The 24,992-nt window shown below is 40.5% G+C and overlaps 1 protein-coding gene across 1 annotated transcript in view; it reads right to left on the reverse strand.

The window, feature by feature from the left end:
* Nucleotides 1–334: 334 nt before the first annotated feature.
* LOC135196579 (uncharacterized) overlaps nt 335–24,992 on the reverse strand; it is a 266,337-nt gene continuing 241,679 nt past the window's right edge. Inside the window, exon 9 of the mRNA XM_064223420.1 lies at nt 335–1,329. Within this exon, the coding sequence (XP_064079490.1) occupies nt 1,150–1,329 (180 nt within the window). The 3' untranslated portion in view covers nt 335–1,149. The remainder of the gene's footprint in view (nt 1,330–24,992) is intronic.

The following is a 24,992-nucleotide window of genomic DNA, read 5'->3' on the forward strand; positions in this document are numbered from 1 at the left end:
ATTTAATTTTTTATTTTTTTTTTTTTATAGTCTTTTTTTTTTCGTTTTTATTATATTTTTTATTTTATTTTATTTTTTATTTATTGTTTTTTTTTTTTTATTTTTATTTTTTTATTTTTGGTTTTTTTTTTTTTTTATTATTTTTAGTATTTTTTTTTTTTATTTGTTTTTTATTTATTTTTTTTTTTTTTTTTGGCGTGGTGCCGGGGGGTAATTTATTTTTCTATTTTATTTGGTTTTTTTTTTTTTTATGGGATGGGTTTTTGGGTTTTACTTTTTTTTTTAAATGAGCCGGTTTTTTTATCTTTTTTTTTTTTTTTTAGGTCTTTCATTTAAAAGACCTTTTTCATTAATTCTCCATTTACAGTAACACAAGGCTAAACCCAAAAAGTAGAATTACATTATGTAATTCCCTACATAATACTTGAAAAAATACTCAAAAGTGAAGTGGAATACTGATGTAGTAAAGTAGGTCGTCTGAAGTGCAGTTAATTAACTACTTAAAGAATCAAATATCTGCATTGTACGTTTCAGTCGAGTAATTCGGAATCAGTACATTTACCATAATGACTGAAGAAGTTTATGTATCACTATACAAAAATGTTCATCCCTTCTGAACTTAAACTAACATTATACACATTCCCAATGCGTTGTATGTAATTCGTTACATTAATTATATAAAATTACAAAGCATAATGATTTCTTACTTCAAACTTTTTTTTTTTACCCACAGCATGTAGCAGAAATTTTGAAGCTACAGTGCTTTATGTATTTAGGAGAAAGACTTGTAACTGTTGCATAACATTTTCACATTTGGTAATGAAAACTGGAATCTGAAGGAATGCAAAATTTAAACTTTTGAGTTGCTACTCAGGATTTCAACAGTTTACCTCTTCACTCAAAACATAATGCAAATCACCTTGTTCACGTTTGCTTTTACGCTTACATTACATAAACCCTCACCCCATCCCCTGGCTGGACCTCCTTATCACTGATTAAAAAAAAAGATATCAGCTTCCATAGGAAGCTGAAGAGTTATAGCCCTGTTTTTCATATTTCCACTGTGGCTATTTTATCAGATTTCTTTGTTACCCTTTTAATCTAGATTTGTGGTCCTTTTTTCTTCTTCTTGAGTGTGTGTTCTGTGCTTCACTGCCTCCTGTTGGCTGATTGGATGAGGGCATCACTCTCAGAAGGACTCTTGACAAAGCCCTCCAGACTCAGTTCTTTTTCATTGACAGGTCTGAGTTCCACATTGGGCTGAGTTCGAGTCTCACTCGTCGTTCTCTCGAGGCCACTAGCGGCCACTGCGCCTTCTACTGTATGCACCTGAAAATACCGTAAGTAGTGTAAACAGTAGAGTCAGCTGTTAAAAATTAAAGGTTTCAGATCACTTTGTTACTTCATTCAGTGGAAAGAATGAGAAGACGAAACAGAGGCACGTCAGATCTAGAAGAAAAGATTTATGACCTGAAAGAGCAGACGAATTAGGTGGCAAAAAAGTAAAAATGCAAGTATATATTTTCAGTGTCAAGAGAAGATTTTAGGAAGGTCATGTAGGAAGGATGAGACGAACCTGCGGGACTGCAGTTGAAGGGAAAGAAATGCATTTGATGGAAGATAAAATTTTATAGGAATGGAGTTGACTGGAAAAATGCAAACCTTCAATGTACAACACATTCAGCAGAAAGGTTAAAACTAGTTGCCCCAACTGAGATAATTTTATTCAAGGCATCTCCCTTCTTGGTATTGCCCTGTTCTTGAAGGGTGCATTGATCCACACAATTTAATACAATGTTCCCTAAATATTTAATGAAGTATTGTTATCTTGTGTGTATAAATGCTCAAAAGTTTTCTATTAACAAACCTTATTATTGTACACGATTAGCAAATATGTTTGGATCTCGGGGAGGCTTTCCAGGATGATTTTCACTGAGAACTTGAGGCAATTTTCAAATATCTCTTATCTGTTCTAAAGGTATCAGCTCATTACGCAGTAGAGAGGCTAATGATTAAAAACACTATTTAATGTATACTTACCTGGCAGGTATATATATAGCTATATTCTCTGTCAAACTGGCAGAAATTTTCAAAACTCGCGGCAAACGCTATTTACCTAGTAGTTCAGGTGACCACCACCCCGTTCCCGTGGCGCCGGCACTCGGAACCATTCCCATTTTCGTCAGATTTTCTCTGCCAGCCGAACCGTCAACATTGTTGGTGGTTCCCTGCTAGATTTTCGATCTCGTTGCCGACTTTTCGCTGATTTTGGACGGATTATTTGGTAATGTACTTGGAACGTTGGCTTGGCATTTGCTTTTGGATATTCTTAGGATATGTCTGATTCAGGTGGTATGTTTAGAGTTTGTGTGAAAGAAGGTTGTAAGGTGAGGTTGCCGAAAGCTTCGGTGGACCCTCACACGGTTTGCAAGAAATGTAGAGAGATTGTGTGCACTTGGGAGAATAGATGCATAGAATGTGAGAATTTGACAGAGAAGGAGTGGAAGATCCTCACGAAGTATGTAGACAGGTTGGAGAAAGATCGTGTGAGGAGATCTGTATCGCCAAGTGAAAGATCTAATGCTTCTAGCAAAAGGAGTGAATCTGTTTCTTCTCCAGCTCCTTCTAATGTAGAACATGTAGAACCTTCCCCCCAGGTTTCTCCTGCGCCCGCTGCTGTATCGGAGGAGGCGAAGGATTCACAATATGTGAAAGTTTTCGCTGCCCTTGCATCTATGGGCGACCAAATACAGCGGTTAACCAACAAAGTGAGTGGTTTTGATGTGAGTGAGAGTGTAGTGGAGGGGGCGTCTGATCGTCTCTCTCATGCTCCTAGACCTAGACCTCTGTCAAGCTCCCAGACCCAAGGGAGAAGGCATGTCGACAGTCGAAGGGAGGTGAGAGGGGTTTTGTCACGATCAGTCGTCCCTTCAGGCAGTCCTGTTGTTACGTCCCAGGCTGCTGCAGTACGCCATAGAAAAGGCGCTACTGGGAAGTGTGCGTCCTCTGATGGCTCGACATCAGGCAGGGAACAGCGGTATTTAGAAGTTTCGCGTCCCTTCAAGAGGACCTTCAGGACATCCTTGGCTCAGGATAGGCCTTCCCACGTTCAAGAAGGATGGAGTAGTCCGGAGATTTTGTCTTCGAGTGATGAGGACGCAGTCCCTGTTAAAAGGAAGATGATCTTTCGTTCGAGAATGGACGCAGGACGTTCTTTTGGGAGCCTTTATTTCTGCAAGAGAACCGCCTCCTTCTGCTTGGATTCCTTCTCCTCTTCCCTCTCCTTTGGATAGAGTTCAAGATTGCTCTCCTCGCCGTCCCAGCCCTGCTCGACTCTCTCCTCCGTCGCATTCGATTCGTCAGGAAGAGAACACTAGAGACTTTTTAAGAGAGATGTAGGCTAAGTTAGCAGTACTCGTCAATTCTTGGGAGACTCCCATTCAACCTTCCTCAAGATGTAAGGATGATTCCCTCCCCGTGAAGTCCTCCAAGAGGACGCATGACTAGAGTTTGCCTCCTCCTTCTCGTTCTGCGTTCGCCGGGGAGTCAGGATGCTGTGGTTTATCGAGGACGGACGATCGCGCGGCTGTTCAGGACGCAGGATGCAAGAAGAAGCTTGTCTCGTTGGACGCAGGCGACAGGACGTTGACCCGTCCTCCGCTCGTCAAGACCGCGATAGTGTTCTGCAGGACGACGATTTCCACGACATTTCTTCAGCAGAAGAGGACGTGGAGGAGTTTGCTGAAGACAAGAGTATGGATCCTTCGTCAGAGTATAAGATCCTGACTTCCTGTCTTCTTTCGCTTTTTGAAGAGGAGTTTCAACCTTCTGCTCCTTTGTCACCCCTTTCGCAGTTTTCGAAGACCAAAACCCCCAAGAAGTCCTCATTCCAGAAGATGACTCTCTCTATTTCGGCGAAGAAAGCACTTCGTGTGAATGCGTGGTTGAAGGAGAAGAAGAAAGCAGGGAAGTCTTTCGCTTTCCCTCCAGCCAAGTTAGCCTCGAAGTCGGGAGTGTGGTACGCCACAGGGGAAAGTCTTGGCCTGGGAGTGCCTGCCTCCTCCCAGGGAGATTTTTCCAGTACTGTGGATAGTTCACGCAGACAGGCATTACACTCTGCCAAGATCTGGTGGACTTCGTCAGAGATTGATAATCTTTTAAAGGGAATATTTCGGACTTTTGAGGTTTTCAACTTCCTCGATTGGTCGTTGGGGGCCTTGGCGCGCACGTTGGAAAGTGACGATTCGTCGGAGTTGGAGGTTCCAAAGAGTATTATGTCCTGCATGGATAAAGCTCTGAGAGATGGGGCTAACGAGCTTGCCTCCCTTTTTACAGCAGGAGTTCTTAAGAAGAGGTCTCTACTGTGCTCTTTTGCAGCCAAGGGAGTTTTGAACTCTCAGAAGTCAGAGTTAATGTTTTTGCCGCTGTCTAACCAGCTGTTTCCTTCGGAGATTATTAGAGATATAGCTCTGGCTCTCTCTCAGAAGGCAACGCAGGATCTTCTAACATCCTCAGTGAGGAAGTTCTTGCCTTCCAAACTGGTTAAGAAGGCACCGAAGGAGTCGAGACCTACTCAACAGCCCTTTCGAGGTAGGACTTTCGCTCGCCCCTCCTTTAGAGGGAAAAGATTACCTGCTAATAGGGGATCAAAAACTACTACTAAACAATGAGAATCAAGTCCTCCAGACATCAGTTGGGGCCAGACTCCAGGAGTTTTGGGAAGTCTGGCAAAGCAAGAATGCAGATCCCTGGGCCATCAGTGTAGCTCGAGAAGGTTACAAAATCCCCTTCTTGAGGAAGCCTCCTCTTTCTACATCTCCGAGAGCCCTAGGGGCGTGTTACAACGATTTAGTAAAGGAAAAGGCTCTGTGGGACCAAGTCCTTTCCATGCTAGAGAAAGGAGCAATAGAACCTGTTCTGGACCACGAGTCTCTGGGGTTTTACAATCAGCTGTTCCTGGTTGCGAAATCCTCGGGAGGTTGGAGACCAGTACTGGACGTAAGTCAGTTAAACTTGTTCGTGGAAAAGACCAAGTTTACCATGGAGACAAACGAGTCGGTACTGGCAGCGGTGCATTCAGGGGACTGGATGGTGACCCTGGATCTACAAGACGCATACTTCCATATTCCAATTCATCCAAAATGCAGGAAGTACCTAAGGTTCGTGATCCAGAACAGGGTCTTTCAATTCAGGGTCCTTTGCTTCGGTCTTTGTACAGCCCCCCAAGTGTTCACGAGAATGATGTCCAACGTGGCGAAGTGGTTGCACTTGCTAGGGATCAGAGTTTCTTTTTACTTAGACGACTGGCTGTTAAGATCCCAGTCAAGACAACAATGTCCCCCTCGAGTAGGACTCCTTCCAGTGGTGAGGGGATAAGGGACCCTGGCTTCTATGGGAATGCTTTTGCATTCCCATAGGTGCCCCGGGTCCTGACGGAACATCCTACAACCCTTTCTCTCTCACTTTTAATCCTTCTCTCTTCTCTTTCTTTCCTGAATCCTTCTCTCCAACCTCTAAAATTTTACTTTTTTGGACTGCTTTTGTCGACGACCTTTGGAATGGACTTGGCCAATCTTTGACAGTCCTTGTGATTTGATGGAGGGTGGGGTTGGACGGCATTCCTCCTCACCTGTAGAACTGGAGTACCTGACGTGTCTGAGCGAGGGGAAACTTTTATGTTAAACTCTGCACTCAGTGCTGGGTCTGATCTCGACGGACTGACGACCCTCAAGGCACTGGGTGTGGGCCTGTGGGGTGTATATCTGGGTAGGACTCCTAGGGTGCTATATCACCCTCTAATTGTGGCTCGATGGTGGGTATGGGGCCAACCTGGACGAATGTTCACACCATAGTCTGATGGATTTTTCTTTAACCCCCTCTGTTGATGACTCTCGCCTTATTAAGGATTCCGCATTAGGCTCTCCACTCGACCAAACACCGGGACACCGGGGTGTAAATACTGGTGGTGTAAATGAAAATCTAAGAGTTGTATATTGTAGTAATATAAGTGATAAAGTCGATTTTGACATATTACATAATTACATGAAACAGTTTGGCAAGGTAGACAGAATAAAATTACGAATTGTTATAAGTCCCATCTCTTACAAAAGTTACATAACCTTTTGCAAAGCTGAATATGCCTCCAAAGCTCTAGAAAATCTTGATGGTAAAAATGTCTTTGGTTCAGTTTGCCATGCGAAGTTGTTTAATATAAACAATTTGGAAGAGGATGAGACAGACTATGTGCCCAGCAAATTTGAGGTTGATAGCCAAAAACACCTGGCAAAAGATGACCCAAAATTGATTTGGCATGTTGCAAATTACAAACAGGGCAAAGAAAACTTTCTAACAGCATGCAAGTATTTACAGAGGAAGATTGGTGCCATTCCTAAAGGCAATATTAAAAGATATGGTAAAGGAGTCTTGATCAAAGCAAATAACGATATTCAGATTAAGATGCTATCAAAATTCCAACCAACTGAAGATGGTAATATTTTAGATGTATCTCCTCATCGATCATTTAACATTAAACGGGGTATAGTTTATAGCAGAGACCTATATGAGTTTGAAGAGGAGGAAATATTAAAAATGTGTCCTACATATGTCATTAAAATTAGAAAATTGAAAGGCACTCAGCATGCCATTGAATTGACTTTCACCTGCTCCTACTTACCGGAATATATTGATATAGACCACTCTCGGGTTTGGGTTAAGCCATTTAAATATCGACCAACCCAGTGTTATAAATGCTTTGAATATGGCCACGTATCAAACTCTTGTACAAAACCAGGAAAGTGCTTTGTGTGCTCTGGTGAACATGTAAAGGACAACTGCAAAGCTGATAAATACTGTCTCCACTGTGCTGGCAATCATTCTCCCAATTGGAGGGGCTGTCCTCAATATATTTTCCAACAAGAAGTTGTAAACACTGCTCATAATAACTTTATCAGCATAGGAGAAGCCAAACGCTTGGTTCGAGGTGCTAACAAAAGTGCTGGATCCTCATTTGCTTCCACTGTTATGGGAAATAATGCCTTCCATCAGCATGCTAAACCCATCATTAAAAATAACACACCCTCTCAGGATATTTCAACTTCTGTGGTATGTAATGAACTTCAAAGTAAAGTGGTACAAGCTGTGATTGATGAACCTCTCCCTGACCTGCAAGCAAATGCTGTCTCAGAGTTGAGCTCCTCGGTTAAGCCCAAAGAAAAAATAAAATCTAGAGGAAATCTTAACAAATCTTATGACAGTTTTCAGTCACCCCCGAAGTCAAAGAAATGTAGAACATCCTCTCCTATAGAGTTTAAAACTCCAATTTCCAATAGATTCAATCCACTTGATGACCCCTTCCAGCCATTATCAACCTCAAAGCCATTGGAAAAGATGTCTCGGTCCTGCTCAAATTTAAGTATGACAGACCTCTCCCCTCAATCATATGCAGAAACAGCAACTTCTGAAATGGAGGGAAAACATGCTGACTCACTAAATATAGTTAAAAATTTAGATAAATCTAATCTCAAACTGAACAAACAGGATGTGCAGGAAAAATGTTCAAACTTCCCCTCATCTAATAAAAATAAAAGTCTCCCAGGCACCAGACTTAAGAGACTTTCAAATCCAAAAACATTCAGCTGTGGTACTTTGAAAACCCAGCTAAATAATGACTTGGCTGGGCACAAGAATCAAAGTTAAAATTCCAATATAATATCTTGCAATGGAATTGCAAAGGCCTTAGGACTCATTCTGAAGAGTTAAAATTACTGTTGAACCATCATGATCCAGATGTAGTTTGCCTTCAAGAAACTAAGTTAGGCAACTCATTATACAATCCAGGATTAAATTATAAAATATTTGTGATGAACCCCAGAGATGGTGATCGAGCTCATGGGGGGGTTGCAATTATTGTTAAAAAGTCTTTGCAACATACAAGTGTTCCTTTGAACACAAACCTACAAGCAGTCGCCATTCGAGCATGCGTTGAAAAAGAGATTACTATTTGCTCTATTTACCTTCCACCTAGGTCAGAAATTACTTTGAATGATATTCAGGCACTAGCTAATCAACTACCTCCTCCTTTCTTACTACTGGGAGATTTTAATGCCCATAATAGTCTATGGGGAGGTGATACCTTGAATGCTGTAGGTAGAACCATCGATGATTTTATCTTAAATAATGATCTCTCTCTTTACAATGATGGTTCAATGACGTTTCATAACATCTACACCAATGTCTTTTCAGCTATAGATTTAAGCATTTGTTCACCTGCAGTCCACTTGGACTTCAACTGGTCTGTAGATGAACTTTTGCACGGAAGTGATCACTTTCCCATACATTTAAAGTATGCTAGAAACATACCTTCTGAATCTCCTATAAAGTGGAAAGAAAATGAAGCAGATTGGAGGAAGTATGAAGGAAGCTTTCAATTACATCAGGAAGTAGAGTCATTTGAGTCACACTTAGATGCATATGCTTATTGGACCGCAACTATATTGGATAAGGCCGAGAAATATATCCCAAAAACAAAGGGTAAACCAAGCAGGCCTGCAGTTCCCTGGTGGGACCAAACCTGTGGCAGACTGCGAAGAATAGTGAGAAAATGCTATAGGCAATTCAAGGCAAAACCCTCAGGAACAACGAAAACTATGTACCAATGGGCCTTAGCCAAACAAAGAAAATATATTAGAAAAGCTAAAAAGGAATCTTGGCTCCACTATATAAATGGTATCAATTCTAAAACACCAGAAAGATTAGTATGGAAAAAGATTAAAAAGCTAAGTGGGAAATTTGTTCCCTCACCTGGCTCCTACTCTAAAAATCAATGATGTGCTTATTTCAAATCCAGCTGATGTTGCAGAAAAATTTGGTGAGCATTTTGCTGACATATCAAGCTCCAAAAATTACACACCACAGTTCAGTAAGATTCGAAATGCCAAGGTGTCAATTAGATTTAACACTGAAAATAACGTAGCATATACGTAATGCTAAGTTCTCACTAAGGGAACTACGAGAGGCTCTCTCATCTTGTGAGTCAACAGCCCCTGGTGCAGATAACATAACCTACAACATGATTAAACATCTTCCAGAACATGCTAAAATATATCTAATGAAAATACTCAATAAGGTCTGGGAAACGGGCATCATTCCCCCATCTTGGAAGATAGCCATAGTAGTTCCAATCATAAAGCTAAACAAAGATCCATATCAGCCCACTAGTTACAGACCAATTTCACTAACAAGCTGTGTCTGTAAATTATTTGAGAAAATGGTGAACTGTCGTTTAATGTGGCATTTAGAGAAAAACAGATTGTTATCCTCTGTTCAGTTCGGCTTCAGGAAAAATCGTTCAGCTTTGGACCCTTTACTGAGATTATCAAATCAGATTCAGCAGGGATTTTCCAATCAATGCCAAACAGTAGGGGTATTTTTTGATCTGGAGAAAGCCTATGATACAACATGGCGATTTGGCATTGTTAAACGGCTCAATGAAATGGGAATCAGGGGCAATATGTTAAACTTTATCAACTCCTTTTTAAGGGACCGATATATTATTAGAGTGAGAGTCGGGAATAAGTTTTCTTCTTGTTATGAGACGGAAGGTGTCCCACAAGGCAGCGTATTGAGTGTTACCTGCTTTGCCATTGCTATTGATAATATTGTGAAATCTGTTTCCGCTCCAGTTAGGGCTTCACTATTTGTGGATGACTTTGCCATCTACGTCACGACATACGACGCTGTATCAGCCTGTAACTACCTGCAAAAGACAATTAATGTCATCAGTAAATGGGCTGAAGAACATGGTTTCCGATTTTCTTCATCTAAAACTGTGGCTGTTCGTTTCACCAGATGTACCCGCAATGAAACTATCCCAAATTTGAAACTGAAGGATTGTCTTATTCCTTACAAAAAAGAAGTAAAGTTTTTGGGCATAATATTTGACAGCAAGCTAACGTGGCGTAGTCACATTGACTCTCTAAAAACAAAGGTTAAAAAATCCCTCAATATTTTAAAGGTGGTATCGGGATTCGACTGGGGAGCTGATAAGAAAAGTTTATTGAAGCTGTATGATTCCTTATGTAAATCAAAACTGGACTATGGCTGTCAGTTATATTCATCTGCCTGCAAGTCCAGGTTAAAGGAATTGGATGTAGTACATAATATGGGATTAAGGATATGTACAGGTGCTTTCAGGACATCTCCCGTTGAGAGTATCTACATTGACTCTCATGAACTTCCTTTAGATCTGCGAAGAGAAGAGCTTGGGTTGCGGTACACCATGCGACTAAAAAGCTGTCGAGAGAACCCCACATGAAACATGAAAAATTTTAGAGGAGTGTGACTCTAAAAAAATTTGGTGAAAGATCTTCCAAACCTTTTCAAATAAGGCAGTTGGAATGTTTAAATGACATGGTCATTCAGCGCCAAAAAGTTGAAGAAGTAAAACCATCCTCTGTACCCCCATGGCTTATTCCCAAGATTTCCTTATGCTCTAAGAAAATAGACAATAAACAACAGTCTGAGGAAGAGGTAAAAGCTAATTTTCTGGAGCATGACCGTAAACATGATGGGCAAGTGAAGATCTACACTGATGGATCAAAGTCTGATAGTGGAGTTGGGTGTGCAGTTGTGCATGGGAATGAAATTTACGAGGCAAAATTGCCTGAGTCAGCTTCCATATTCACTGCAGAGTTGTCAGCTTTAGTTAAAGCTTTAGAAATTACTAATAATTCTAATAAGAAAAATTTTGTAATATATAGTGACTCAAAAAGTGCATTAGATTCATTAAAGCAGCTGTATACAATTCATCCTCTGGTACAAAAAGCCCAGGAGTGGCTCTTTTGGATTTCGTGTCGCAGGAAATTGGTATGTTTCTGCTGGATCCCGGCTCATGTTGGAATTCGCGGGAATGAGGAGGCAGACAGATATGCAAAGGAAGCGGCTGTGAGTAATTTGTACCAGATAAGCAAAGTGCCACATATAGATATGAAGAGATCCATCAAGTCGTACATCTTGAGGAAATGGCAAGAGAGATGGTCCTCCCCTCTCTTAGCCAACAATAAAAAATATAAGCAGATAAGGAAAAGCATTGAAAAATGGCCCTCTTCTTTTCAAAAAGAGAGGAGAACAGAAATTGTTTTGGGGCGACTTCGTATTGGGCACACTAGGATAACCCATAAATTTATTTTAGAAGGTGGCAGTGCACCAGTATGTGTTGGATGTGATGCAACCTTATCAGTGGAGCACATATTGGTGCATTGTGTAAATTACAGAGAACAGAGGCAGAGATTCCACCTTGATGGAAAATCTCTTGCCGATGTTCTAGATGACAAAGCAGATATTTCTGCACTAGTGAGTTTTTTAAAAGTGTATTGAAATTTTTTATGAAGTTTAATTGATGGCAAATTTTAACTCATTGATTTTATTTTGTGTTGATTTAATTTTATTTTATATTGATTTTATTTTTTTATTTTTTGTTCATAGTCATCATTTTAAGTACCTGATTATTATTAAAAAAATTTATTTGCTGTTTTTAATAAAGGTTAAATGATGTTGAATGGATGTATGCATGTCAGTTTTTTTTTTTTTTTTTCTTATTTATGTATTTGGTTTTGTGTGTGTTTGTGTGACTTCGGCTGTGGGATTCTTTGGTTGCAGTATGAGTGGTTTTGAGTGAGAGTGAATGATTTTGGTTTGGTTGATATGTGATGTGAGATCGTCTTGGTCCTGGTTGTTGTGTGTCGTTCGGTGTTTTTAATTGCAGTTTTAATCAATCAATCAAGACGACAATGTCTGGAGGACCTAAGACAGGCGTTAAATTTGGCGAACGAATTGGGTCTGATGGGTGAACCTAGAGAAGTCTCAGATGACCCCCAATCAAGAGATAGTCTATTTGGGGATTCTGATCTCCTCAGCGACTTTTCGGGTTTTTCCATCCCCCGACAGGCAAGCCCTATGCCTTCGGAAGGTGCAAGACTTCCTAGAGAAAGACCTATGCTCAGCAAGAGAGTGGATGAGCTTACTGGGCACACACTCTTCGCTAGAGCGGTTCATTTCTCTAGGGAGGCTTCACATGAGACCGTTACAGTTTTTCCTGAAGGAAGTCTGGCCAAAAAGATCGCAACCAGATTCCTTCCAGTTTCAAATTCCTGCCAGAATCAAGGAGGAATTGAGTTGGTGGCTAACTCCAGGGAAGTTGGCAGAGGGTATGTCACTCCAGCAGAAGAACCCAGACCTAATATTGTTCTCAGACGCCTCGGACGCAGGTTGGGGAGCGACGCTGGGCCCTCAAGAAGTGTCAGGTATTTGGAACAAAGAGGAAGCGACCTGGCACATAAACAGGAAGGAACTGATGGCGATTTTCTTGGCCTTGAAGTCGTTCAGGGAGTTGGTACACGACAAGACAGTGCAGATCAACTCGGACAACACCACAGCTCTGGCATACATCCGCAAGCAAGGAGGGATGCATTCCTTTCCCCTTTACAGTCTGGCGAAAGAAGTTCTTCTTTGGGCGGAAGAGGAGAATGTTTCTCTGCTCACCAGGTTCATTCAGGGGGATAAGAATGTCAGAGCGGACCTGTTGAGCAGGGAAGGGCAACTTCTTCCGACAGAGTGGACATTGCATCTAGAAGTATGCCAGAGCCTGTGGGCTTTGTGGGGCCGACCAGTAGTGGATCTTTTTGCTACAGCCAAAACAAAAAGATTACCGAACTACTGTTCACCAGTTCCAGACCCTCAAGCAGTGGCAGTGGATGCCTTCCTGTTGGATTGGACAGGTCTGGAGGCGTACGCCTTTCCTCCGTTCAAGGCTTTAGGAAAGGTGATGAAGAAGTTCAGAGAGAGCCACGGAACATGGCTAACTCTCATAGCTCCTTATTGGCCGGCCCAAAGTTGGTTCACAGAGGTACTGGAATGGACAGTGGATACACCAAGAACACTGCCCCTAAGAGTAGATTTACTCAGACAACCCCACTTCGACAGGTTTCACAAGAATACCCTCGCTCTAGGTCTGACTGCGTTCAGACTATCGAAAGTCTTGTCAGAGTGAGGGGATACTCTAGAGAGGTGGCCAGTGCAGTGGCTAGAGCTAGAAGAACCTCTACGATCACGGTGTACCAGTCGAAGCGGGAGACCTTCCGTAAGTGGTGTAAGAAGAGGAAGGTGTCGTCATCCAGTACCTCTGTGACCCAGATCGCAGACTTCCTCCTTTATTTGAAGAAGGAGGTAGGGTTGTTGATCTCGACGATTAAAGGTTATAGGAGTATGCTAGCCTCGGTGTTCAGACACAGAGGTCTAGAAATTTCCAATAGTCTAGATCTTAGGGATCTTGTAAGATCTTTTGAAACCAGGAAGCAGCCTCAATGCAGACCCCCTTCCTGGAATCTAGACGTCGTATTGAAGTATCTAGGTTCGAGTAAGTTTGAACCTTTAGACAAGGCCTCTTTGAGAGATGTCTCGAAGAAGACCATCTTTTTGGTCGCCTTGGCCACGGCTAAAAGAATTAGTGAGCTTCTGGCGATAAATAAGGAAGTAGGCTGGAAGCATAACAAGGCAGTGTGTACATTCCAGGAAGGCTTCTTGGCCAAGAACGAGAACCCTTCAAATCCTTGGCCAAGATCCTTTGATATTCTGGGTCTGTCTGATCTTGTGGGTCATGAACAGGAAAGAGTTCTCTGCCCAGTGAGAGCTTTACGCTTTTATGTAGAAAGAACAAGAGGCATCAGAGGGACATCTGGTTCTCTGTGGTGTTCAGTCAAAGACCCTAGTAGGCCCATGACAAAAAATGCTTTGGCCTTCTTTATGAGAGAACTTATTAAAGAAGCACATATGCTTTGCCAAGAACAGAACTTCGGAGTTCTTAAAGTTAAGGCTCACAAAGTCAGGGCGGTGGCTACGTCCTTGGCATTTAAGAATAATTTAGCCCTCAAGGAGATTATTGAGACAACGTTTTGGAGGACGAATTTAGTAATTGCCTCTCATTATCTGAGAGATATAAAGACAACTTTTGACAATTGTCAGACGTTGGGTCCGTACGTGTCCTCTGGTACAGTATTGGGCAAAGGAGTTTCCACCCCATAACATACTAATATGCTAGGGAATTTTTAATCAGGTGATGGTGTTTTTTGGTCGTCTGAGAAGGGATATTCCCTCTTCAGTCTTTTTAGTGGTTTTGTTATTGGTGATGTATGTGTGTAGTTCAGGTGAATTAACAATTCCTAGCATGAATGCCCGTGGTATGAGAGGGCTGTGGGTTTCCTGTCAACACATTGGTCACGTCCAGTTGTCAGACCCTTTATTAGCTTCTTCAACAAACAGGCCACGTCCTAGTTGAGAGCTCCTAAGGTTTAAGCAGGCTCAGAGGCAGGACCTATGAAGTCAGCTACCTTAGCAGGTAAGGAACCAAGGGTGATATAATAATTTTTAATGATTTGAACTCTAACAATGTTGCTGTCTTTGACCCACCTCCAAATGTGTCAATCAGCTATATATATACCTGCCAGGTAAGTGTCATACATTAAAAGGAAGTTTTTATGATAAAACAAAGTTTAATGTATACTTACCTGGCAGGTATATATAATTAAATTCCCACCCTCCTCCCCTCAGGAGACAGGGTTCTGAGAAAATCTGACGAAAATGGGAATGGTTCCGAGCGCCAGCGCCACGGGAACGGGGTGGTGGTCACCTGAACTACTAGGTAAATAGCGTTTGCTGCGAGTTTTGAAAATTTCTGCCAGTTTGACAGAGAATATAGCTATATATATACCTGCCAGGTAAGTATACATTAAACTTTGTTTTATCATAAAAACTTCATATTTACAGATAATTTCAAAATTTTATTAGATGCGTGCAGTAATTAGGAAAAGTTTTCTTGGCAAGGAAGATGCGATTCTAATGAAATTCAAAATGTAATCTCTTAAAACATGAGTTGCAACTCTTAACATCACTAGTCTTGTGTATAATTCTTTAGAGCTGTTGGAAAAAGTTTTTTATGCTTTAATAGATTTGCAATGCTAGAACACCCAGAATAAGTTGATGCACTTTTATACTACGTACTTGTATATTTTAAGTGAATGCTGAAGAGCTCTGCTTCGATTGTATTAGATACCCTAGTGCATTGAGCTCATATAGATTAGTAACAAATTTCTTATCAAAATCACAAGCTGAGAAATTTAAGATTATTAACTTATGCCTACAAGACATTTATTGTTTCAAGCAACATTCTTAAGCACAAATTAACGCAAAGCACTGCATGTTGCTAACCGAATACCACATATACTTTTAAAACATAAAATGGAACATTAATGTAAGAACATTTCTGTCTTCGAGTAACCTGTTCACTGACCAGTTTTTGATATCTGGCTACCAATGAATTTTTAAGCTGAGAGTTTTACTGTACAAAATGATGGCCATTATTAATTTTCAATTACCGGAATTGGTTATGAACAACTGTTGTATTATATGAGAGTGCCATGTGGAATTCAACTAGCACATGACAGTGTCCCAAGTAATTGCAAGCTTCTGATTTTTAATTTGTGGTTTAGAAACTGATTCGTGATCAGGTACCCTTATGTGCCGATGAAAAGCAAGGACACATGCACTAGCATTATCATCAAGAAGGTCATTCATTTTTCTTTCTCATATTATTTCCTGGAAGTAAGCGCCAAAAGAGTGGTCAGCATGACACCTAGAAGGCAGTGTTATTTTAAAAGATTTGAACTATGCAATCCTTCTAATAGTGCTGTTATAAACGTGACTGAAAGGCTGTAACAGCATCATCAGATAGTCATTGGTGGCGATTAAAGAGAGAGAGAGAGAGATGAGAGAGAAATTCAAGCTTTTGATGTCATTCAATTAGTATCAAGTGAGAGGGAAAGAGAATCACATAAAGACAGACATTTCAAGACTCGGGCTGCTTGAACAAACACCTGAAATGGCTAGAATGGGGTCTAAAGAATAGTTTAGACCTAGGATAGGAAGAAGTTGGTGTGCGCATAAGACAGTTTTTAGTGCTATACCAGAAAGAGAGGTTGGGAAGATGAGACGAAGGGGCCAAATGATGATTATTAAAAAGGCTATATAATTTATGAACCTGTAATTATTTTAACCTTCAAGACCTAAAAGTTTCAAAAGGAAACTACTCGCTGCATATGAAATTATAGGTGAATGAACTAAATACCATCTATAAAATTTTGAAACGGTGGTGTAAATAATAACAGAATGACCAAAAATTACTCTTGTATTCTGCAGCAATGAATCTAGTCATCTGGGAATGAATCAAGGTAATATTTCACTGACTTAATTTATCTGCTGTATTTAACTTGGATATTCGTGAACATTTTACAAACCCCTTCCCTCCCTGCCTTAACGCTTACAGAGGTCTTTGGGATCAAATAATTTTGTGTTCGCAACCAAGGGCAGGTTCCTGAGCCTTAAGTCTTGAGGTCCAATCAAATCGTAAACTCCGAAGTTCATTCAACTCTTACAAAAATGACAAACTATACAGAAATTATAAAGCTTTCATTTATGAGTCAGGGAAAAGATGGTTATTCAGCGGGAGACAAAGTCTCAACAGTGATTATCTGAGTCTGTGACTCCGTAAAGGTGACTTGTTTATATTTTGCTATAAGTTTCCTCTCAAATCATCGAAGAAGCGTTACATAAAAGATGAAACTGAAATACACTAGTTGAAACTGTAAACAATTGTGGGTTTCATCTTTATTTCTATGCAGTACCATTACTGACTATTAGGTCTTCCATTTAAATGAGATAATCCCCACACTTCTTGGTGCTTTGTAAAATATTAAAATGTTGCCAGCTGCTGCTACATAGTCTCAAGTCTCCACGCTAATCATTACCGTTTTCACTGAAACTTTTCTACTGCACGATTTTGTTAGTACAATATATTCAGCATGTAGAGATTACGTCGGGCTACTTGAGAAAATATATCAACTTTCACTAAATTAAATTAAATTAATAAGGCAAATGGCACAACTATCCATTTCATATTAAATTAGGCAATCTTTTAAGAGTACTTGTAACTAGAATTGCTGGTGCCCCAATTAACTGTAAATGTCAGTGATTATTTTATCCGCATGTACCAGGAAAGGTTTTCTCTTTAGCCCCCTTTACCTCAAGAGGATTGACTCCTTATCACAAGATGTCCATGGATAAGCGTAATGTGTTGCAGATATGTACTGTAATTTTTTTATTTAATTCTTTGTCACATGACATTTATCCCGATAACAGCCGACTTTAATAATCACTGAAGGACATTTATCCCCAACATACTTTGAATGAGTATTTATGGTAAATATTTTAAAGAATACATACACAGCTTTAGGAAATGCTCAATATTCGTAATTATGAAATTTACTTCATATAGTTTGAGCTCTAATGTGAAGTGATGACTGGAGGGCAGAAGGTGGGAGAACGTTGTAAGCAGAGTATTTATGCCGACTATTTCAAGAATGAATCCAACTCAAAAGGAATGTCTAGTATTTTTAATTATGAGACATTTATTTGTTTTGTTTGAGCTTGAACGTGAAGCAGTGATTGGTGGGCAAAATGTGGGAGAGTGGTGGGTGTATATAGGACAGGTGTGGGATGGACTCACGCTTGGCTGGAGGAAGCAGCAACAGCGCCCTCGATCGTGTGCACCTGGTAAAGGGGGGAATAGGGAGGCTGAGCCGAACTAAATTACAGTTTAAAATTAGATTTAAAAAATTAGTATTATGAAAATGTTACATTAATAAAAGTTAATAAAAAAGTTCCTCGTAGATTATCATGATTCAGTTACGTTAGATGGCCAAGGAAGTGAATTTGAGACAGTAACATAAAACAGTCACTTTAGAAAGTTTAGCAAAATAAGTTTTCCATTACAAATGTCAGTGATGTGAAGTTCTTCTCTCCCTTTGCTGATCTCCCATTTATTACAGAATTATGAGAACAAATTTAAATGCACAAATATTAGGTAATTTTAAATGAAGCCTTCCTTGACGTATTATGTACATATAACCCGCCGATTCCTTTGCGCTCATAGCTGCGCAGAAAGAGAACTGTTCAAGTTGACCAAATAATACTATTGAAATGAAAGTTTTGGTATATATCACTTGTACATAACAAAACCATTGTCTATCTTCACTCATCTACACTATATTGGTACATCACTAAATATACCAATATTCATGTTTCTCTTTGTGTTTTGCTGTGCAGTGAGAGCTGATAACTCATTGGTGTACAGAAAGGGTCGAAAGGTATACATACAATAAACATATGGGATTCAAATTGACCTGTCGAATATTGAGAATATGAACTCACTAGGTTCCTCTGGAGACCCTTATCCCAAAATAAACTGGTCTTTTTATGCAAGTTTCACTAATATTTTGATTCTTGTCAAGTATTCTTTTTGTGAAACATCACTTGACCTTCATCCTACCCAGTGATGCTTGGCCCACATTTCCAAGTACCTTGTTACCTGGTTCACTTAATCTGTCAAGAGATGAGTCCTGAGTTTACCACAACAATAACACACTTAAGAGTAGACCATTGGATCGAATCCTTTTCTTCAACATTTAGTTTGTTTTCATGTTTATCTCTAGATGTCTTCATGTTTCAGTTATCAATTTCCATCTGTGAATTGATTGTATTTTTGGTTTTTGTTAAAATTTGTGTTCATAATTCTAGAAAACCTAACATGTTTGGAATATTCAAAGCTGTTGGAGTTGTTTTAAAAATGTCAATCATGATACAGTTTTTGGACTGAGAGATGCTAACTTTAGAGATGATAATATGGTTTGCTACATTATTACTCTACGACAGAACCACCTTAAGAACCACCAGTGGGTTTTATTTTTATTTTTTTATTATATTTTTTTGGGGGCGTTGAAAGTTTTTAAACAGATGTCAAAGCAGTATACATCATCTTGCTGTAGAGGAGTGTGAATGTGTTAAAGCAAGACATTAATTAGTCAATGAAAGAGAGTTAGGAACGAAGCAAATAAAACTGGAATTTAACAGGGGTTTTTGAACCAACCTCATCTGAGAAATATTTGAATAAGAATAGTTTTCCATGTTCACCAAAATTTTTAGTAGGGGGACAAAGGAATTTTTGTCCCCTGTAGGACTCGAAGGCAAGTTAATATGACTTACCCAGCATGCAACCTTGAATGGTTCCTAAAGTAGCACTATGGTAATACAGCAGGAAAACAGGCAACTTTGCGAAGAGGTGTTGACTTGCCATAAATGTATAGAAATGAACAGTGTGCAACACCTGTATTAATATCAACTTTAAAGATTCTTTCCCAAAAACATATCATTACCAACTGTTTGGATACCTAGTTACTTCTTGTAAAAATATGTAATAAGAATCACCAGATGTTTGTTAGAAATACAAAAGGCAACATGGATTTGTGAATAAACACTACCCTATGCCTGATGTCACATCGAACACAGTTTGTCAAGGAAAGCTCGACCGTGTGGACAAAACTTTAGACTTCCTGAACTGCCAATAGTATATAACCAATCAAAACCTTGGTAGAAATTATTGGAATTGAGCATAAAAAGTTAAGTGTATTATACTATAGTAGATTCACATCAACCGTGCATGGATGTCTAGGCCAGTCCCTTACGACCCTCCTGATTTGCTGTTGAAAAGCTAATCACAGGGCTGGAAACTCTCTCTCTCAAGAGTTCACATGGGTAGGATCTACGTTCCACCTCTCCTGAGGGATACGTCTTTCAAAAGTATCTGTCAGGAGATGTGGAACATACATCCTGCTTATGTGAACTCTCTGGAGAGAGACTTGAGAGTTTCCAGCCCTGTGATTGGGTTATCAACAGCCAATCAGGAGCGTCGTAAGGGACTGGCCTAGACATCAAATGCACGGTTGATGTGAATCTACTATAATTAAAAAGATGTCATATGCTAGTTCTGTCAGGAACATCTCAATAAATGGAGGGAAGATGGAAAATTGGTAAAAAAATAAATAAATAAATCGCCTGAAAAAATTGTAGGATTGACAGCAACAGCAGATACGTATAGCAGATTTAAGAGTGAAGACTCCATATTAATGTCCCAGCTAAAATAGGAACATTTCATTACTTTTTTGTCATCTGCCATCAAAAACTACATCCCGAATGAGAAACATTTTACTGAAAATTTTACACCACTTTCTTTTCCCTATACGTAGTTGAAAGTGTGTAATTTTCAAACTTTATGCCATTAAAGCGAGAAACATTCTATAACATTTTACTCAGATACTCAAAAAATCAGATGGTTCCCCGTAACATCAAATCAAAATGCCTAGTTCATGAAATTGTAGAATAAAGAAATATTTATTTCAGACTTAAAAATTGATAACCAATGTTTATCATTATTTCTTCTCCTTTCTTTGATTGAAAACATGAAAAGGTGTTCCTTAAGGAAACACTACAATACATCTTGTAACTCCCACTCGAGATTAGATTATCTCTATCGCTCTTCCGGTATTGGTTTTGTACCTGTGGCAACGACTTGACCCCTCACGAGTTACACGGTTTCCCAACTTACGATCATTATGGTCGGGAAATGATGTCTTCATTGACTGCATTATTATCATTATTATTATCGTAGAATAGTTAATTTATGAGGGAAAAAAAAGTTATACATGTAAAATACAATGAAAATTAAAAAAATAAATGTAATAAAGGTGAAGAATAACTTATCCTACTAATCTGGCATTCAGTAACAAGATTATCTACTTTGTTATCACTTGTTCAGCCAAGGGGAGGGGGTGGTCTCTCTTAGATGTTACAGGGCTCTCAAGTTTACCAGACAATCAATACCATACAGATAAAAGTATGAGTACAGTTAAAAGCACACTCATTTCTGAGTAAAAAAAATGTTCTTTGATCATAATTACAATAGCAAGACTTCTCCCATAAAAGTTATACCTTTTATCAAAAACTGCGATGCTATTTCAATTAAAAATCTGCTAGCAGAGCTCTTTCCAACATGAAAGTTTTCCAGCAGTTATTATTTTAGTATCATGGTAACCGTTGTTTCCTATTTGTAATTCACAGTGGCTGAAAACACAGTTTTTGATGTTAAAACTTTGTGGCTGAAATATGCTATGTGGAGAAGACTTGGTCACTAGATTTATCAAGTGTCACTATCTTGGCTCTTCAACGTTCTTTGCCCAGATATTTTTTCAAGTTCATAAGTTGCTAGGATGTGTGGCACTCGGCGGTCACTTAACCAGTCCCTAACACTAGGCGTGTGCTGCTTGGTGGTAACCCAACCAATTCCTGACACGCCAGACACGTGTCGCTCAGCGGTAACCTAACCACACCCCAGCAAACCTAGATCGTGTGGTGCTCAGCAGTACCTAACTACTGCAATCTTAAGGGATCTAGACAAAGAGTACACCACATGCTAATTCACTGATCAACAACAGTGTATCCCTTACAAGTACACAACACAATAGTGCAACCTCTCCCAGGCGCACACTATTGCACTGTAGCCTACATTGGTACTTCACTAACAGTGTACCCTTCCCACAGGTGTACTCTATTGCAGTGTTGCCTCCCACTTAGGCACTCACATAATGTAACCTCTACAGGTGCACTCGCAACAGGGTAGCCGTCCCACAGTTGCACACTATTACAGTGCAGCATATCACATGTGCACTCTGTCATATTGCAACCCCCAGAGGGGAATCCTTGGTTGCTGTGTATTTCTGTGCAGTCCCATCCTTTATTTTTACTTCTGTGCATATTCTGCACAGGCTAGTGTGTGTTTTCATTTCCATGCAATTCCTTGCACAGTTAGCACACCCTTACAAGTTTTGAGTGCAGTTCAGCACTGCTCAGATATCTAAAATTTCTCCCGTTCTCAAAGGAGTAGTCATGATAATTTTTGATAGGGCCTGTGTCTATCCCTAGGATAGATTGGCAAAATGAATGTCAATGAGGAAGACACCATCCTAGCACATGGAGAGCACTTAGGGTGTGAGGGAGCAGAATTGCGATTAACATGAAAGAGTACGAGAGCATGAATACCGGATGACTCGGTTTCAAGCACCAGTCAATGCTGCTACTCTAAATGGGTTGGCCTCCTCCGCCATCTCCATTGTTACACTCATCATCCCTTGGGACGAAGTGTAGCCCTTGAGGTAGCTAGGCAAAGTGGAGTCCTTATTTAGGAAGAGGCCCCTTCTCCTGGCCTGATACATGAAGAGAAAAAGAAAGGAAGCCCTTGTGGCCCTGGAAGATCAACAAAGAGACCTCTTGGCAAACAGGAGTGTTTTGACCGAGGTCTAAAAGTTCTTTGAATATTGGCACCAGAAGTGCACAGAAATTCCAAGGCTGCTGCCTAAGCCTGGGCCAACTGAGCCTATAAGTAGAGTATTTGCCTCTGGCAAGAAGCCTTGAAGTGCAATGCACTCAAAAACCTCCAGAATCACATCGTGATCAAGGACTTCAGAAATAACGCTCTAGAGCAGCTAACCCTATACGTCACTGAAAGAAGCCAACCAATTTCCACGAATGCTGTTAGATGGCTGATAATTTTGAGCTCTTGTCAGTCTTACTCTGGGTCATGACTTATAAACTCCCTCTATAGCCTCCGCACCATCGGTAAGGTTCAAGCACCAGCAATTCTCTCCATCTCCGGCCACACAAACAGAATATAGAATGAAGGCAAGCCTAACCCCATGGTTATGGCTCCTTGCAGGGACTTTCTCAACCTGTGAGACGTGTGGTATCAAGGGACACCCCAAGTTGTGGTTCAGGTGTCCCAGCAAATCTACTGCACAGCCATTATTTTCATCCTCCATACTAATCCTTACTCTACCCATGTCACAGGAACAACCAACCCTCGAGCGAATCACAGTCTTCCCTGAAGGCTGCAGTCCCCTACAACAGGTTTGAGCTCTTGAGGATACTAGGGCAGAGGTCTCCTTGATGGTAAGCATTGCTGCCAAGTGCCTGCTGGTGCCCAAATCAGCGAAGACAAACTAGTCACTATCCGGGGGTTGGATAGTGTCAAAAGGGACATCTCTACTGTCCTACTGAGGGTGACCATGCCCTGCATAAACCAGCACTGCTGCTTGGGCATGAGGAGTGCTGATAGACGGCTGCAATCTCCTCCTAGGCCAAGACCACCTAAAGGGGCCACAGCATATGACCCTCCGGTACATGGCTGCTTCCAACCCTGAACCAGAGAATCCTTCTGTTCAAATTGTTTCAGATGTCCCTTCAGCTGAGTTGGTAATGAATCCTGCTAGCCAGGCAGAAACAAACATTATTCATGCATCAAGAGAAGCAACACTTTCCCCATGAGAGGCCCTTCTGATCCCTCCTCACTCAAGATAGCCCTCCACCATTGCCAGAAGATACTGAAATTATAACAGAACCTGTTGATGTAGTCCATGAACAAAACTGTCTCTGTTACAGAGCCTGTCAGCTTACATACAATCTGCCTTGGCGGCTCCCCAGATTTACAACCTGTGGATCTGTCTTGGCCCTCATTTCCTGCAACTGGCCTTTGCTGTTCCCCAGTTCGCAACCTGTGGATCTGTCTAGGTCTCCATTTCCAGTGTTAAGTTTTGAATGAAGAGGTACCCGTTCCTCTCAGAGCTGGAAGGGGGAATTATCCCACCAGTTTCAGAAACAGGTCTGACTGGCTTTGATGTGCCAGTCACCAAACATTTCTCTGAAGCATTAGACCCTCTTCCAGTAACAGAACTTGGCTCTGGCCTAAGAGAGGTTGTATCTGTATTGCCAGAGTTGGTGCTACCATCTTCACAAATAACCTCCGACACCACAGTACCTTTATCAAGAGAATCTTTGCCTATTGCTGTCAGTGCAATGACAGTGCCAGGTAGTACAACTTTATTCCAGCTAAGTTTTCCTGATAATTTCCCAACCACTGTCTGATCCAGCTTGGACCCTATGTAGCCTGTAGCAATGTTGAACACAGGTGTGACTGCAACTAGTGTAGAGGTAATGCCAGGTGCTTAGTTCAGTGCCAATTCTCATACTCCAGAACTGCAGCTGGTCATAGAGTGGAAGCTAAGTTAGCCTACGTTGTATGAAAGTCTTAAAGTAGGCCTTTCGTGGTTCCCCTGATCTGCAACCTGAGGATCCATCTTGGGCCTCCCTTATATATGTAATTTACCTCATGATTCATACATGTAAGTACTTTATTCTTACCTTACTTTACAATGTCGTTTATGTGATATTCTTTGCTACACTAGATTGCTTTGTGTTGTTGCGAAACATCAATGCATGGTGTACTTTCAACGTTAGTGCCCCATTGGTGGAATCCTTAATGTAATCCTCATCAAGCAAAACACAGCTTAGAGTGCAGTACATAGCGTTTAAACTTTATCTCAGACAGTAGAGTAAATACCTAACAGTAGCACAAGCTTATAAGATTCATAAAATTTCAAAATTCCATTATCATGATAAGGCTCAAGGTGGTGGCACTGTGGTAGTTGGCTCTCTGCTAAAATCTCTGCTAAAACGGTGAGCTGATATAAATAGCAGTCTTCTGCTAATTTTTATGTAATCTATTTTCCATTGTCAGGAACTTCTGGCACCATTTTTGAATTGCCACTTACTTGAAATGAAGGAGGACACGTTGCCATATCCACTATTTGAGTCTTGTTCCAATCCTTATCCTTTGCTTGTATCCCAGCATTTCTCCCTAAGGAACTTTCATTTCCACAGACACAGCTGAGCAATGGTGATTAGAGGTTGTGCTCTTTCTTGCTTTGCTAGACTCCAATGGCCAACTCTCCACATGCACATTCACAGCCATCCCTACGAGTGACGCATTCCAGGACCAACCGCAAAAACAAACTTGCTAAGAGCAATACACTGTACAAAGCCAGGTTAGGTTAGTGTCTCAAGTGAGAGTGCCTTGGTCTCCTATTCTTCCCTCTCAACAATCCTTTATCCCACTCCAGTTTTTCCCTTGTAACAGTGATCCATAAGTGAACACAGTCGTAGTG

The sequence above is a fragment of the Macrobrachium nipponense genome, chromosome 18 (assembly GCF_015104395.2).
Source record: "Macrobrachium nipponense isolate FS-2020 chromosome 18, ASM1510439v2, whole genome shotgun sequence".
Classification (NCBI taxonomy): domain Eukaryota; kingdom Metazoa; phylum Arthropoda; class Malacostraca; order Decapoda; family Palaemonidae; genus Macrobrachium; species Macrobrachium nipponense.